General features: G+C 35.2%; 1 protein-coding gene across 2 annotated transcripts in view; it reads right to left on the reverse strand.

The window, feature by feature from the left end:
- The window catches only part of LOC148948476 (uncharacterized), a 33,489-nt gene extending 15,547 nt beyond the window's left edge, over positions 1–17,942 (reverse strand). Inside the window, exons 1-5 of one of the 2 annotated variants that reach the window (XM_089094405.1) lie at positions 17,882–17,942; positions 16,360–16,461; positions 11,076–11,207; positions 5,854–6,012; positions 407–589 (exon numbers count right to left, since the gene is read on the reverse strand). In XM_089094405.1, the coding sequence (XP_088950531.1) occupies positions 407–589; positions 5,854–6,012; positions 11,076–11,207; positions 16,360–16,461; positions 17,882–17,888 (583 nt within the window). In that variant the 5' untranslated portion in view covers positions 17,889–17,942. The remainder of the gene's footprint in view (positions 1–406; positions 590–5,853; positions 6,013–11,075; positions 11,208–16,359; positions 16,462–17,881) is intronic. The other variant, XM_089094406.1, reaches the window with a different exon arrangement.
- Positions 17,943–18,041: the final 99 nt, after the last annotated feature.

Consider the following 18,041-nt stretch of genomic DNA (forward strand, 5'->3'; position numbering starts at 1 on the left):
AATAAAATACTTTTGTTGTCAAGCCCTTTAAATCTGATTTGTTTGCAAGCCTAATTTTTTTGAGGCTGTCATTAATAAAAGTGATTGAAGTAAAGATGATTGATTTGCTCCTTTATTCAACGTTAATCTAAGTGACTAACACCTACTTTAGTGGTCGTTTTACCGATATTGGGAAATTAAATAATTACTTTCCGGGTATGTTTTCTTTATAATTTCAAAGAAAGGAGTTGAGCCGGTTGAACGAGTCTTTCAGGGATCAGCCCAAATATCAAATTATGAAAAATGTTGAAAGTTTCAAAAATCTAGCTCAGGTAATTATCTTTAAAATATTAAAGAAAACTTGTTTAGAAATTTATTATTAACCTAAGCAACTCCAAATGTATAATGCACTTATGAGCCTACTTACTTTGCTTAACACCTTGGACTTGATTGAGCGGCTTAGTTGGTTCAATCGGCACAGTCCAGTTAACTGGATCTGGAGAACGAACTAGAAGAGTTTCAGGCGATTTCACTCTGGTTGGTTCTGCTGGGGCCTTTTGAAGGGGGTGAAGAAGGATTTCATCTTTTAGTGCTGGGTCATAGGAAGTATCTGAAAATCGTTTTATTCGCTATTAAATCTCTTTATTCTAATTATCATATTTTCGTCGTATTGAAATATTGTTTTAAAGACTCTTCATCAACTTTCAGAACTTTTCAACTTTCTAGAGTATTCGTCAACTTTTTCATGCTGAAACTGAAGTTGACGTTGAAGATCCCTAAGATTATTCAAATCTTTAATATATAAATTTTCATATAGAGTGATATGACACTGTATGAATGGTATGAAACTGTAGAACCAATTCACGATAAAGTTGGAAGGGGGGATGTATTTTTCAAAATCTTGGGGGGGATTTTTTCCCATTTGTTTCAATGAAAATACTAAGAAAAGATGTTTCTCAATGAAGATACCAAAAATTTTTTTAATCTCGAGGGAGAAGGGGGGAGGGGGAGGAAAAGTCCTCCTCTCCCAGTTGACAGTACTGATGTAGAATCATACTAAATCGTGATCTAGAATTATGTTAAGCTGGAAGTTTAATTTGAAAGGAATTTCTGAAAAGAGCAAATCTTATAAAAGAAAATTAATCGAGCAATCGCTTGTCATATAGAATGATCTAGAACTGTAGCACTAATTCAAAATAAAATCAGAGGGGGGGGGGCAAAATGTATTTTTCCAAATCCAGGGAGAAGGGCATTTTTTTCCATTTGTATTAATGAAAATACTAAAAACGGATATTTTTCAATGAAGATGCCTAGAGTCTATTTTTCTCCCTCTTAATATAAACGAAGGAAGTAAAATTGCCTCCCCTCCCAGTCGGCAGTACTGATGTAGAATCATACTAAATCACGATCAAGAATTATGTTAAACTGGAAGTTTCATTTTAAAGAAATTTCTATAAAGAAAAATTCTATGGAAGAAAATTAATCAGCTATTTTTTCGGCTTAGTTTCAGTCTCAGTTAGTTTACTTACGCTTTCTTCTTCCTTAAAACTGGCTAAAATTAGACAAAAATGCAGAATAGTATAATTGACGTAAGTAAATGTGACACTGTTTCCACAAACTCAGTTTTAATGATACTTGAAGGATCGTAAACCTATATTAAAAATACTTGTACAATACTAAATCTTAAAGGCTGGATAGGTGTAGTGCTTTTCAAGTTAAAAATGTCTGTATTTATTCAAAATCGGCGAAACTTCTGCCAACTTTCAAAACAGAATTTCTTTCTTGGTTAATTGTCAGTTTTATTGGATTTAAGGCAGACTTTTTAGTTTGACAGTTCTTCTCAACGTGTTGGAATGTTTTTAGTATAAGATTTGTAGAGTTAATTACTGCCTCACTTAATATGCTTATTGATGGCTTGGTCAAGCATATTTATCCCTATTAAGTGTTCATGTTATAGACACTTAAAATAGTTACCAAGAATACGCTACCTTTTCTGTGAAAAAGCCAATTATTCATTTTAATGTATACGTTATTAAACCGCAAGAAGGAAACGGTACTTAGCGTCTCTTTATTGTTTAATAGATGTTTCTGGATACTGAAGCATATTGTAGTAACAAGACATATAAGTAGAAAAAAAATACGTCTAGAACATGTTTTTAAAAGAAGCCCAGGATAAACTTGCAACACATCTTAGATGAAGCTTTTACTAACAATATGATAGTCCACCCTTTAAAGTCAATAGTTCTAATAATTAATTTCGTTAAGACTCCTCCTTCTTTCGACTACCCTATCCCCCCTGAAATTTCGTTCTGCTTAAAAAAATCTCCCTTCTTACACCAATAAGATTTTCCACTGAAGGGTATAGAAGAAATTTCATCAGGTCCGTAGTTGATGTGCTAATTAAGTGTATACCCCACCCCTTCGTATCCTGAAATTGTTTAATGTTTATTTCAAAAATTTGGAGCTTTCTATTTATAAGATTTCTTTTTTCTTTTTTTTAAATAGATTGTGTTTTGTATTTTTTTAATCACAAGATCAAATTTTTACTTGTCTTTTGTTTAGTCTATTCACTGTTAATTCTGTGAATTTTGATTATTTTTGAGATTTTTCCCACACTCTTTTGATATTTGAAAAAAAATTCCCGACTGGCACTTTTACATTTGCTTGCTTTTTTTGTGTGTGTTTATTGACTCGAAAGTGTGGATTCGGCCCATCTGGACTTGTGATAGATATTTCCAAGAAATAAATCTTATCTTACATATGCCTTATAACTTATAATGCTCGATATAAAATGACCTGACAGAAAATAAAACCAAAATCCACAGAAGCAGAGGTCGGGCAATAATATAAAACCTGATTCTTTGCAACGCTCAGTCCATAACCAACAAGGTTGATGAATTAGAACTTGTCTTGCGCATAAACTTAGCACCATTAGCAGTAACTACTGAATGCTGGGATATGACAACCGAAACGGGTGCAATCAAAGGATATCTGAACTTTTTTAATACCAGACGCGATAGAGAGGGCAACCAATGTGAAGGTGGCTTAGGAATCTATTGCCGCGAAGACTTACCATGCAAATAATTTGGTATTCCCTCATATTCGTGCCACGAGACAATCTGGCTCTGGTGCAAGCCGTAGGGGCTACCAAGGACTTACTCATGCATCATAATAGCAGCAATATACTATCCAGAAGGTGCGCTTAATAGGCGAGAATTAGTGACGTATCTGCAATATCAAGTTGACAGTTTTTGGAAACCTTCAACTTAACCGACAAAAAAATGGATTTCACGCGTGTTGGACCTTAAACAATATGTCGATGTTCCCACTCATGAAACTGGAAGCATACTGGACCTCATACTGACAAATCTCGAAGCGTACTATGAATCGCCATTTTCCTTAGGACCACTTGCAAAATCTGATCACAACATTTTATGCTGGAAGTCGAAGAACAGAGACCGTATACATAAACCGAAAACAGACTAGAATGCTGTACAGACCACTAAGTGAAAGCTTCATCCAAGCCTTTGGAAGATGGATTGCGAACTTCAATTTTGCTGCAATCTGTGCTATAACTGACATCAATGAAAAGGTCGAGACACCATATTCAACTCTGCAACAAAAATACAGTGAATTCTTTCCTGTAAAAATGCGCTTGGTTTATGAAACAGATAAGCCGTGGCTAAACTCAGAGCTCAAAATAATGATCAAAAAACGATGCAATCTCCATGCCGTGGGAGAAGTATCAGAGGGGAACAAGTTGAGAAACAAAGTCGTTTCAGCCCTCCGCGTATCTAGGAAAAGGTATATATGGGAGAAAGTAGCACCACTCCTCAAGTAAGATTCCCACAAGTGGCATGATGCGGTAAAAAGGCTTACTGGAAAACAGAAAGGGATGGAAATACAGATTAGCAGCATAGAAGAGGTTTTGATCACAGCCTTAAATGTTAATAAGTTTTTTACACAAATTTGCATTTTTTACACCATCATAAGTGATGAACAGATGAGCGATATAATGAACAGTTGTCGTGCTAGAGAAATTGTAGAAGCGTCCAAAAGATCAGTCTTCTGTGAAATCGAATGTCTATGTAACAACTGTGCCACACACCCAAGTGAACTCCCTGTGAAGCTACTGAAAGGGTATTCACCTTTTCTAGCCAAATCGATGGCATCAATCATAAATCAGTGTTTTTCAGAAAAATCATTCCCACAATTATAGGAAGCGGCCTATGTGTAGGTCATTCTGACAGTAAAAGCACCCCAGTCCTGCAACCAGCTGAAACCTATATCCGTAACTCCCAACTTGGCTAAAGTGGCCGAGGGTTTTATCCACCGTGCCCTAATACAGCAGATTGCACCCTCAATAGACACTTACCAATATGGCTGTATACGAGGCAGTAGCACGGTAATATACCTAGTGCGGATGTACCATTTGATTGTTGAGTGGCTGGACAGCCCAAACAATGTTATCGATCTACTTTTGGCAGACTACAGGAAAACATTCGACCTTATAGAGCACCTCATTGCATTGACAAATCTAAAAGAGATGGGGGCTGGAAAAAACTTGCTGCTATTAGTGAGAGATTTTCTACGAGGGCGACGGCAATCGGTATATCCGTTATTTGCCGATGATATCCACTCTGGGTGGACCGAACTTACTTGTGGCTGTCCCCAAGGAACGAAACTAGCTGCCCTTTTATTCCTTGCAGTCATCAATAAAATCCTTGCAGAATTTGAGGAGCGTTTCAAGTTCGTTGACGACTTGTCTTCGCTTCTCAAATACATAGTAGAAAACGCCGTAGCAAAACAGCAGTTTGAACCAACACTTTTTTCGGACTTCGTTAACCAGTGTAAATCTAATAGCCTGCAACTGAACGAGCAGAAATCGAAAGTTCTACGTTTCAACCCGCTCAAACGAGATATTACAATACCAGATGTTCCCTTTCAAACTGTTTCGTCCGCGACAATACTAGGCGTAAATTTTACAAGCGATTGCTCGTTTAAACTGCACGTAGGCAATATCGTATGCAAAGGACACTATTCAATCCAAAGTTTAACGAGTATACGAAGGCTGGGTTTCTCAGATCGTCAGCTCTTACTGGCTTACACGACATGCATCAAGTCCCCAAGCACAAAACACTGCCTACATGTCAGAGGAACTAGAAGACGTTCAAAAACGTGCAACTAAAATAATTCTTGGAGCCAGGTATGAGAGTTACGAGCATGCCCTTGTGATTATGAGCTTGCCCACTTTGTTCGCCCGAAGACACGATTTGATAATGAGATTCGGGAAATCACTCATGTTAAACGAGAAACATCGCTCAATTCTTCCTCCAACCGCACCAAACCCCAAACTCACCAGGGCATCAGAACAGACTACAACCCCTCAAGTGCCGAACGAACAGATTTGCAAATTCCTTCGTACCATATTTTGTTAATATATTAAGTAAGTGATTTTTTTTTCTTAAATGATTGTAAAAATAGCATAATTTAGCGTTCAGTTTTGTTTGCTACGAAAGCTATTTGATTAAACGAATACGAATACGAATAAACTAAGATAGCCATAACTATAAACTAAATTTTTCACATAATCCTTCATTTCCATAAAATGAGATAGTAAGAAACAGCAGCCAGAATGTATAGAGGAACAGCTAGAGAACTTTAATATTAAGGAAAAACAATTCAATGAGGACCTGAGCTACAATAATAGTTTCAATACTATAGCTCAATACAAAATTGTTTTCATCTGCGACTTGAAAATGAAAGGTAAGCTAAATCTTTGCTAGAACTAACATATTAAAAAGGAAAACTATTAAACGTTCAATATGTTTTGTTGAAAAAAACAGTTTACGTACATGAAAATGTTTTACCCACCTGGTTTGGTATTCGGATGTGTAAAAGACCTTGACTTTGAAACATTGGCAGGAGGAGTTTGGCGATTACGAACAGGAGCCCGAACAGACATTGAACGTTTGGGCTTGGGAGATGAGGAGCGGCTCTTATTTCTCTTGTCTCGGGAACGATTTTCACCTGCTATTTAATAAAAGCTCGTTAAATTTCATCCACATTACCACTATTAACATACTATAGGCTAATGTTATAAGCAGGTACAAATTAGTGAATCTTATTGGCCCTTGACCATGTGCAAAAAGCAAAATAGAAAAAGGTGGGTCTGTATCGAACATACTAAACCCTAAATTTATTTTTCTATTGAGGTTTACCAACGATTTGCTTTGGTTTACCGAAGGGGTGATTCTATTTCTACCAGACTTGGAAGTAATTTCAGCATCATCTAGCTGCATGTATAAGCTACCTTTATCTACCAATGATTTGCTTTGATGTCTGAAAATCCCGTGAGATTTCAGCCCTCTATCGCATCAGAGAGCGTCCCGCGAAGAATAGCCGTAGATACTTGTTTATTTTTTCAGTGGGGGTCCAAGAGGTAATCGTACCGAATTGGTTATAATAGAATATTGAAAGATGTTCCATTCTAATAGAAATTTTAAGTCCCTGTGCCCTTTTTAAATAAAAAAAGAGATCGCGACATTACAAAGTGAAATTTTGACCACGTTATCTCTCAAAACAATGATTTTGATTTAAATGAGACCAGGATGCTGTTGATTGAAAACTTCAAGTTAGTGGATCGGTTTAAAACTATAAAAAAACATGGAACTTCTTAGTTACTGAGAACAGGTTGCCGCGCAATGACGCCCTTCATTCCGTAGTATAAAAAACGAAAAAAAAACGACAGACTCTTTTGGACAGTAATTTGAAAGCTTTGTTTGAGTGAGTTGGCTCACTAGGATCTTATAAACAATATTGTATATTTGCACACTAGGTTCTTCGGAACAGGTCAACAAATCAAATTGTTGGGTATGGAGTCCTGATTTCTCAAAAACTGTATTCTTAGAGCCAGGTATTCCAAGTAATTCTGATAGGTCCTTCAGAGTCATCTGGACATGGAGAAACTTACCCTTCCTCCTAACGTCATGTCTGAAAAATGGATTTCGCCTAGACTGCGTGTTGAGGATGGGTGTTAAAGGGTGGTATCCTCCTCGTTGCTGGAAGACTTTCAAAAAAAAAATTTGCCAAAGATTGCTTTCAAGTGCTTGCTGCACAGAAGGGGAAGTCTTGGAGATCTTTATTGATCCAAAGAAACATCCCGTAAATATATGAAAAAATTATGCCTGGAAATTCGAAATTTTGGCAATTGTCAACCACAAACCCACACCCTACCCTTTTTCTCTTCTAGGGATGACTTTACTAAACCATTAGCATTTATGACAATTTATGAGGAATTGTTCAAACAAAATTTTTTAGTTCTTGGGTCATTTTCAAGTAACAAAAATAGAATACGCTTCATGGAGCTGCCTTTTTTAATCTTGGCACAGAAAGGACAAAAATTTCATGAGATATAAAACTGTGAGATACCTCTTCGGCTTAAGATATCAAAGTGCTTGCAAAACTCACTAGTTCTGAAGGACACATTCCCATGCGGCAGTACTTTTTGTTCTTAAGTATGGTATACTTAAGGTATATACTGTGATGGTGTCGTTTTGTTCTAAGTATAGACATCACTTATTGTGAATAAATTAACAGCAAATAAATAGAAATAATAAGTGTACTAGCCTGAAAGTAAAGAAGAATATTACCAAAGCGAACATGAATTACATTCATACGAGGGGGACACTGCCATCTTTGACACAACGCTCCTTAGGCTAAAGCTTACCCTATAGGCACTGGAAAACAATTAGAATGTCACGAATGTTAGTCGGTAATTGCAAGTTATTATTACTGAAACACTCTTAGTTTTACTAAAACCTCAATGTTTTGAAGTAAATACGCCTAAAAGTGCTAATCATGTTATGGCCTTGGGAAAGCATAGGGATTTTGAGCCCTACTCATGTTAATTTCTGCTCGTTTTGAGTTTGACTAGGTTTTTTATTGTATTTTCTGTTCGTTTTGGGTGTCATTTATTTATCAATGCAGATTTGTGGTAGTTTCACGCTTGGTAGATTATTTGATTTTATTTTTACTCATTTTTGGTTTAATGGAGTTCTTTACTTTTCTTTGAAAAACTTTTGTGGAAAAAGTTTTTTTAATGAATTTCTGATCGTTTTGTATTGACATAGTCTTTTCAGGGAAAAAGAAAATAATACTTTAAATCTTTTCGTTTTTTAAAGACTTTATAGTTTGGCCTGCTATTTGTATGCTGGAGAAAATTTTTCAGCAATTTTTAACAACATACACCGTTTTAAAATCTGGACACAAAATAGTACGGTTTAATTTAGTTTCATACCTCCTCTAGTTGACCTGAAATAGAAAACTTCATACCATTCGCAAAAAAAAATCTGTTTACTTTCTTTGATAGCTTGGATACACTTACGCTATTTTTTGGTTAAATTTTAAGAGCAGAAGTAGTCCCGAAAGTTTGAACACAATACCCTCAGTCGTTCTTGGGATACTGCTGAGATGCCTTATTGGAAATTAGCATTAACACGGTGCATTTTGGTTTAATCTTAAGGCAACATTTAGTTTTTCAACATAATGGGCAAATGAGAGGGTGGGCGTAGAAGGGGGATTAGTTGCCCTCCAATCACATTCAACTATTAAAAAGGGCATTAGCCCTTTCTATTTTCAATCGAATGAGCCCTTTTCAAAGTTCCTATGACAAATCCTTCGATACTAAGTGCCCTGGTCTAAACAAAAAACAAAAAAAAATACAATACATTGTACCCACATCGATCTTTATTATAAAAATGTCAAACCTTCCAATCACTTTCGACTATTAAAAAGAGTACTAGCCTTTCCAATTTCCATTCAAATGAGCTCTCCTTGAGTTTCTACGACAACGCTTTCTATAAACAACTTATATGCCCCCAGGGCATAAATTACGACCCTTGCCCTGAGAGCTGTGAGGGGGTTGTTATACTCGAAGACCAAATTTCCAGAACTTTCAACAACGTGAAACAAAACGGCTATCTCAAAATGTTGATTGGATGTGTTTGGGGAAATGGTGAGCTTGAGTGGGGCGTTAGTTGCTCTCCAATCACTTTCAACTATTAAAAAAGGCACTAGCCCTTTCAATTTCCAATCGAATGAGCCATTTTGAAGTTTCTATGACAACGCTTTCAATAAAAACCTTTATATGCCCCCAGGGCGTAACTTACAACTCTTGCCCTGAGGGCTGGGGTGGGGGGTGGGTGCGGTTGTCATCCTCAAAGACCTAATTTCCAGAACTTCCAACTACTTTGAAGAAAATTGCTATCTCAAAATTTTGATTGGATGTGTTTGGGGAAATGGTGGGCGTGAGAGGGGGGTTACTTGCCCTCCAATCACTTCCGATTATTAAAAACGACGCTAGCCCTTTCAGTTTCCAATCGAATGACTCCTTTTTTAATTTTCTACGACAACGCCTTCTATAAAACCTTCTATGCCCCCAGGTCATAATTTACTACCCTTGCCTTGAGGGCTGTGGGGGGGGGGGGTGTCATCCTCAAAATATATTTTCTAGGCTTTTTTACAACGTCGAACAAAATGGCTATCTGAAAATTTTGATTGGATGTGTTTGGGGAAATGGTGGGGTATGAGAGGGGTGTTAGTTATCCTCCAATCACTTTCGACTATTAAAAAGGGCACAAGCCCTTCAAACTTCCAATCGAATGAGCTCTTTTGGAAGTTTCTACAACATCGCTATCTATAAAAACCTTATATGCCCCCGGGGCATAACTTACAACCCTTTCCTCGAAGGATCTCAGGGGGTTATCATCTTCAAAGAACTAGTTTACACAACTTTTAACTACGTTGAACAAAATGGCTATATAAAAATTTTAATTGGATGGGTTTGGGGAAAAGGTGGGTGTGAGTGGGGGGAGGGTAGTTGCCCTGAAATCACGTTCGACTTTAAAAAGAGCACTAGCCCTTTGAATTTCCAATCTAACGAGTCCTTTTTCAAGTTTCTACGACAAAGCTTTTAATAAATACCTTATATGCCCCCAGGGCATAACTTATAACCCTTACCATGAGGGCTGTAGGGGGAGTGTCATCCTCAAAGTTATAATTTCCGGACCTTTCAACTACTTTGAACAAAATGGCTATCTCAAAATTTTGATTAGATGTGTTTGGATAAATGGTGGGCGTGGAAAGGGTGTTAGTTGCCTTTCAATCACTTTCGACTATTAAAAAGGGCACTAGCCATTTCAATTTCCAATCAAATGAGCCTTTTTTGAAGTTTCTACGACAAAGCTTTCTATCAAAACTTTATATGCCCCCAGGGCAAAATTTACAAATCTTTCCTTGAGGGGTGTGGGGGAGTGTCTTCTCCGAAAACATATTTTCCTTGTGAAAATCAACTACGCTGAACAAAATAGATGTTTAAAAATTTTGATTGTATGTGTTTGGGGCAATGATGGGCGTGGAAGGGGTGTTAATTGCCTTCCAATCACTTTCGACTATTAAAAAGGGCACAAGCCACTCCAATTTCTAATCGAATGAGCTCTTTTCGAAGTTTCTACGACAGTTGCTTCGATACGAAGTGCCCTGGTCTAAAGAAAAAAAATAAATAAATAACACATTGTGCCGACATCGTTCTTTACTTAGGCAGCGCGATTGCGCTGCCTATGATATGCTCTAACCACAGCCGCAGGTCTATATTCCCCTTTTGTGGTGAAATTTTCTTGTCATTATTGCAGTATATTTGCTTTTCTTTAATCTTTTGATCTTTAATCGATGGATCTTTTGGTCTTCAATCGATTTGGTTCTTTCAGTCGATCATTCTGTTTTAAATTTGAACTCGTAAGTTGTTTTCTGAAATCTTGGTCACTAAACCTCCAATGAAGGTTTCAGCACATCATTCGAAAATATTTTGTGTATTTAAGAGATATTAAAGCTGTTGAACATGACGCACGAGTTTGATGAACCGTTTATTTCTAATCTCTTCACCCGATATGAACGTGAGGAGGAGAAGGACGTGCTTTGGGCTTATGGCTCAACAAACTTTTAAATTTTGACGTTCTTCCTCATTCTTAACGTATTAATTCCCTGTTTTTTATTTCTTTGATTTGGAATTGCTTATAGAAGCTTTAGATTTATCTTACAATTGTCAATCTTTCGACGTGCTTGATGCCCTTCTCCATTCACTGGTAAAGGTGGACCTGTGGATGTTGGTGTTCGAGCGGCTCTTTTAGCCCGGGCGTCTCTTCCAACAGAAACAGAGCGTCCCATCGTACCTAGAAATACGTTTTTTCTTGATTTTTATTGGCTCAATTAATGCTTCTGAAATAAAAGCTTCCTTGAGCTATCTGAAAATAAAAGAGAGAACAAAGGGAGCTCATGTAATAGTGCAATCTATGGCATAAATTTGATCAAAGTTACCTTTGAGTTTATAGCTTTTAGCCATTTTCCCAATCCCCAATTCAAAGTATTGAGTCAAAGTATCTCCCAGTCCATAAGAGGGCAAAGCCTATAAAAATGGGAAAACGGTGCAGAGTCCACAGAACAGAGATGACATTTGGTAAACCATATATGATAGAATGATGGATAAGGTATTAATTAAAAAAGTTAAGTTTTTCCACTGTTCTTATTAACGGATAGGCTGTTTTTCCCAAGTTTCTGAACTTCTCATAAAAAGTACAAATCTAGTCCACATTGATAGATTGATCACACAGTGATGTCATTAATAAAATATCGTCCTAGCTTCATATTGATCCTAACCATCATTCTATCGCCTGTGTTTTACAATAGGTGATCTAACTTTATATTGATCTTGGCCGTCATTCTATCCTTTACGGACTTCGTCATTAATAAAACTCGTGAAAAGAAAGAAGATAAATCATTGCGAACAAAAATTTGAATAAATTACTATTTATCTTTGAGTTTTGGTCCTTTTAAATCAATTGCGAAAAATATTAAGTGCAAGTTTTTCCTACAAAGTAATTTTTTTAATAATTCTAAGCATCACACATAAAAAAAAAACACAAAATAAGCAAGAATTAGACGAAAAAGAAGGGGTAGAATGGAGGAACAAGGGAATACTAGAGCCGTTTTTTTTTTTTTTTAAAGGCAGAAATCTAATTCAATTATCTGCTTTTCTTTCTTTTTCAAATTATCTACATATCCTCTTAAAAAAGCAGCTAAAGTTCAATCGTTGATGAAAAATTGAAGAAAAGAAGAAAAAAGGTATTTTCTTGAAAGACACTAACCGATAATCAATTAGAGTACCAAGGGCGTCAAAATGAAAACATTGCTTACCGCCTGGCTCCATCTTAGGTCTCTTTGTACCTGAAAACTAGGATTTTCTCTGATTTTTCTTTTGGTTGTTAAGAAATATTGAAGGTCAGGATTCATTTGCGAAGTTTCACCAGTGTTTTCAAGACGAACCATGAAAAATAATATGCGGAAACTCATTCTGTAAATTTTACGACGCTTTTCGTTCGTCAAAATCCGAACACAAGACAATCTGTTGATCCTCAGTTTGTTAATAACACTTTATTTCAAATCCAGCAAATAACCCTAAGGTCTAAGTGCTATTAGCCTATGGCACACATAAAGGCAGTCAGGGAGATTTTCAACATGGCCTCTGACAAAAAAAACGGAATTTATTATATACTTTAAACAGTTAAATAGTAAAAGGGATTATTTGAAACCGAAGTAATAAGGGTTCCATTGATAAGCATTACAATTTATGATAATTCGTCTTTCAAAAAACATGTTCTTATGGGTAAGTCAATTAACTAATAGGCTAATTTGAAGAAGTAATCTTAAACAATTCGAAAATAGCCATATTAATACATAGATTTTTATAATTTTTTTTCAACCCCTACCCTATTTGAAAACAGGATCCTTGAATTAAATTCTTACATGATTTTGCTCATACAGTCAATATATTTTTTTTTACCCGTTTTACTCCAAATTAATGGCAGAACTTGCCTTTTGCAACAGCAATCAGAAAAACTAGAACTCCATGATGAGATATTTTTTTCGCTCATTTTATGTCCATTTTTAACACACGTTTATGTCCATTTTTCGCCCATTTTTTTTAACACACATTCCTTATTTTCAAACTGGTGCCCGCTAAGTTTTGAAACTGCATAGCGGTGCATAGAGATCTTTTTCATTAAAAATTCAGTTTTCTGGTTTTCAAATTTTTTTAAAGACACATGTTGTTGTGTAAGTTTCAACTTAACCAATTTAAGGAATTATGTTTAATTTTTGTCCTTGGCACTTCAAAAGAGCTACGGATACTTTCAGGTCCTCATATGAGCAACCGCATCATGGCTGCAGCAGTAGGTGCAACCTAATACCGAGCGAACCGCACCCAATAGTGGTCAAAATTTAAAACGAGAATTAAAAAAAAACTACCGAGCGGAAAAAAAAATTCCATGTAAGACTATTTAAAAAATAATGGATGTCATTGAGATTCAACTTAACATTAATTTGCAATCACGAGAAGAAGTTATTGATAATTTCAAAAAGACAACATGGAGCTGAAATACACTATTGAAATTACTAGTGTTGAGAATTCTGAACTGAACGTTTACAGTATCCAACCCTAAACAACAAGGAAATCAATTTTTTTGAATGGGTATTACTAAACATCTGTTTTTTAAACTCTTTTTTATTATTTTTTCCCGAGGGTTATCAAAAAATGTGAAAGATGTGGTCTGATCCTATCGCTTAGGGGCCAATATCAAAGACAGAAACCCCTTGAACAGAATAGAAAAGGTTATAAAATCGATGTAAAGGAAGTGGGAATTTCAAGAGAGAGTGTAAAGAGTAAAGCTGAAATTGAGCGGGAGGAGGTGGACCATGTGCAGTTGTGCTTGCCTCGGTTGGATTTGTCCTTTTGTGAGTTTTTAGTAATCGTAGTAGCATTGACTTCTATTCACCAAAAATAAAGAATTTAGTAAAAAAGCTTATGTCGTAACCCTCGTTACTAATGCTATAAAGTACTAATGCAGTAAAACTGAAATCTAATTATTTAAAATGGCTTAATGGAAACTTAAACAACCGTATGTCTGAAAAAGATAGGAAACCCAGGAATACAATTTTAAATGAAGAAGACCTACATATGTAGTTATGCATTTTTAACATTTAGCAGCTCGAAAGTTTGAAAATAAAAGTGTACGAAAAATCAACAGCAAATCATTGAAAAAATATTTCATCATGGACTTCTAAAAATTATAACTTTTATGATTACTGTAGCAGAAGACAAACACTGCCTTAATTGGGCAAAAAACCACTGATTATACGAATGAAACTATGTAAAAATATATCCCTAGCATCTTGCCACACAACTGAATTGAAAACAAATGTACATATCGTTCGATAGCTAAAAACCCAAGCTACGCATTAATATGTTTATTGTTAAAATTATTCTAGATTCAACACTTCAAATTTAGTTGACTTATCAAGAATATAACCTTGCCATATTGTTACCAAATATGGATTAAAAAAAAACTATATACATCATTGAATAGATTAAAATTTTAGCCATGCATTAACATGATTATAATTAAAATTATTTAAGACTAAACACTTCAAGTTATTAGCTAATTGATTTACATTGAACACATTTTTGGAAAGACCAATTATTCTATTTTGTTATTTTTACCCCTTTAGTGTTTTAACTTTTTACAAATATCAATGGAATCCTTACTTTCTTCTGATCCCGAAGATATAATTTTTATTACCTAGTTTTAATCATGAAAAGCACAAAAATTAAATTCAAATTTTTGTTTCAGACACCAAGAGAAAAATTTAAACATGATGCACTCAAATTCAAAAGTCACGGAACTTCTTTTTGAAAGATTATCTGATTTCTCTCTGTCTTGCGTATATTGCGTAAACTGGAAAAAACATTGTAAAATTTACTAAGTTAGTCTCTGCTTATTTTCTTCATAGTTTGGTAAAGCAAAAGTGAAATTTGGCGAGCGACTTCTAAAGTTAATTATTTAATAACAACCAATAGAAAATCGTAGAAAATCCTGGTTTTCAAGTATGAATAGAGCTGAGATGGAGCCAAAGGGCAACAGCTATTTTCATTTTGATGTCCTTGGTACTTCAAAATACATAAATGTTTCCCTATAGGTTTCCCTGATTAAACTAAAAAGGTATATTGAGTAGTGTTATTTCTTGCAGCTTGTGGAAATATGTTACTAGGTTTCAGCCACACCCTGCGTCATATTATTACTTGTCCAGGAGTATTGTAGAAAAACTACTCCTACTTTCTATTAACAACTCATTGTAGCATATAGCCGACATATGTTTTTAACTATTTTTACCTGAAGGGTTGCCTCTCCTCAATGGAGAAGGTCTTCCAACAATCAGATATGAACCAGAGTTGGAAAGAAAGAAGGAGTCTCCCGAGAGTTTGAAAAAAGGGAGAGGAAAGGAAGATGTGCATTATCTTTGAAAAGCTTGGATAGACTTATACCTTGTGTGAGGATTGTATCTTGTGCTTCCACCCATAAATATATAAACATAGGAATTAAGCAAAGCAACTAAAACTAAAAAGCAAATCTTAAACTAGGTGAATCGAGAAAGATTAACCAAGGGCGTAGCCACTATCAATATGGTAGCTCTATCCAAGGGCAAAAAAACTATAAATTCAAAATTGTAACGAAAAAAGCTAAAAATTCATAATGACAAAATTGTAAAGAGCGGCACATACTACAAAGTCGGATAAAATAGGTTTGTTTGCGGGTTGGACGGAAAGTAGATCTCAAGAGACATGTTGAATTTTGGAATATTGACCTTAATTACTCTGTACTCAGTGGTATATTGAATAAGAGCTAAAGATGCTGCAGAGTTTAAAGGCTCATTCCTTGTGGTTTTTTAATTGTACATTCTGTAATTTGGCATTCCTTGTTATTTGTTTTCAAAGTTGAACTCAAAACCACCAAATTTAGGCAGTTAAGACGTGGAACACATGTGTCTTCAATTCCCTGGAAGACAGAGAATATGCGGAAATTAAGATACATTTTTAGGTAGAATATATCTTCTGGCTTTGCGGCCCTTTTTGCGGTCCTCTTTAAGCAAAAAAAAAAAAAACATCCATAATTATTCTGTCCAGGTACCCCCTAAGTAGAAATCTGGCTACATCCCTTAGGTGAACAAAGTATATTCTTACTAAAATATAACAAGACTATTTGATGTGTGCATAAAAAACTGAATAGGTCCTTACTAAAAAACTATTCTAAGAATGTGCAAGCAAAATTCCCCTTACTTAAGAGTAGCCTACACAAATCTTTGGGTTTTCACATCTATGCAGGACTACACTATATTTACCACCTGATAAATACTAATACAATCCAAAGCCAGGCTGCCAATAGGATAGAAGAGACACATCTATGGAATTGTTTTCAGTTGCTACTATCTTACCCAAACGGATTTTAGGAGTGCTTTGTGCCGAAGTCGGTGCCGATGAAACCGCAAGTGGTTGTCGTTGTTTTCCCAAGGAAGCTGAGCGACGATCCAATGGTGCTAATTTTTCATAGAAAAGGGGGAGATGTTGATCACAAATAATAGAAAAAGCGAAGAACAAGCAAAAACAGTTCTTTAATCAATTAAACCTTAACAGTTTTAACTCATCATTAGCTTGAGTGTTAAGCTTAGATTGGTGTATTTTTTAAAACACACCAGTTAGATGCTACCTAGTTGTTAGAACAGAAGTTGTTAGATGCTACCATGAATGATGTAAAATGTCAATGTGAATACGCCAATAACTAGCTTAATGTTGCCTGAAGTAAACATCCCAGGGCATTCGTTTTGTGTCCATGTCTTTGGTGTGTAAGAAAAGCACTGGTCACTCAATTCAATATACTAGGGTGATTAGGGGGACATAGAAGTATGACTGTAAAACAATATTGAAGTTAAATAATCAATTTAATATACAAATTAGAATCAGTTTTTTTTTATGAGAAATAGTAAAAAAAAACAAGGAACTGAAATTAAAAAATTAATAGCAAAATTTAACCCTGTAGAAGAAAAAGGTATTATAATATGTTCCATAAGCTTATTCCTTCACCATGAACTTGAATCCCCTGTGAATTTTAAAATTGTTTGAATATGAGCCCAAGGATAAATTCTGCTTAAATTTCAAAACCTAACTGACAGTCAATTTTAACTAATATTTTGTTGTATGAATCTTAGTTTGTACATTTTGTACATGTTGTTTTTCTTGTAGCACATAGTCCTTACGATTTAAGCTTGTAGAGGTACTTACCTAGAACTAAAACAGCAGTATTGACTAGTCACAAAAAGGAAGAAAAATGGACTGGGGAAAAATATGTTAAAATCTTAGACAAAAAAGGGAAAAAAAATGGCAGAGGTTTCATGTGATACAATTTAGGATTTTAAATATCAAGACTCTCCTACATATTCATTAAAATATTTACAGGGACTGGTCCTTTCATCCTACTCTTTTTTTTAATAAGATTTTTCCATCTATATTCACAGCCTTACCTCAAGGTGTAAATGAAAAATCATTTTTTTCTTTTACTGGTTCAAAAAACAAAAAGTTTGATCATCTGTACTGCCAAGTGTCTTTGATAGATTTGCTACCACATCATCCGCTTAAATTTCGTCAGAGAAAAATTATTTTTCACAATTCATAGTACTTCTTGTTATACTACATTTATTAACTCACATTTTCATTGCGTTCTAGTGAAAAAAAAAATGTAGGAATGAAGTTTGTTTTTGGAATTTTCAGTTCAACTTTTAGTAGAAACATCCTAAAAAGTGTAATTATTAGGCACCTTTCCCATTAAGTTTTGATACTATCCTAAATAAATTCTTGGCCACTGATCTTCTATTCGTATTTCTACACTTTCAATAACTTTTCTAATTTTTAAGAATCGAAAGAAGCGAAAAAGGATTATATAAAACAGAATTTATGAAATACCTGACATTGTAGATCTGTCAGATCGAGCAGCGATAGAATGATCACGTCTTGGCCGGGAACTGTCATCCTGCAATGAAAGGGGATATCTATGAGTTTATTTTCACACCAGATTATAATCACTCAATAAATGGCTCAGTTACCCTAATCAATTAATGATATA

This window comes from Artemia sp. Qi Xiang Cuo, chromosome 9 (genome assembly GCF_049724085.1).
Source record: "Artemia sp. Qi Xiang Cuo chromosome 9, ASM4972408v1, whole genome shotgun sequence".
NCBI classification, from domain to species: domain Eukaryota; kingdom Metazoa; phylum Arthropoda; class Branchiopoda; order Anostraca; family Artemiidae; genus Artemia; species Artemia sp. Qi Xiang Cuo.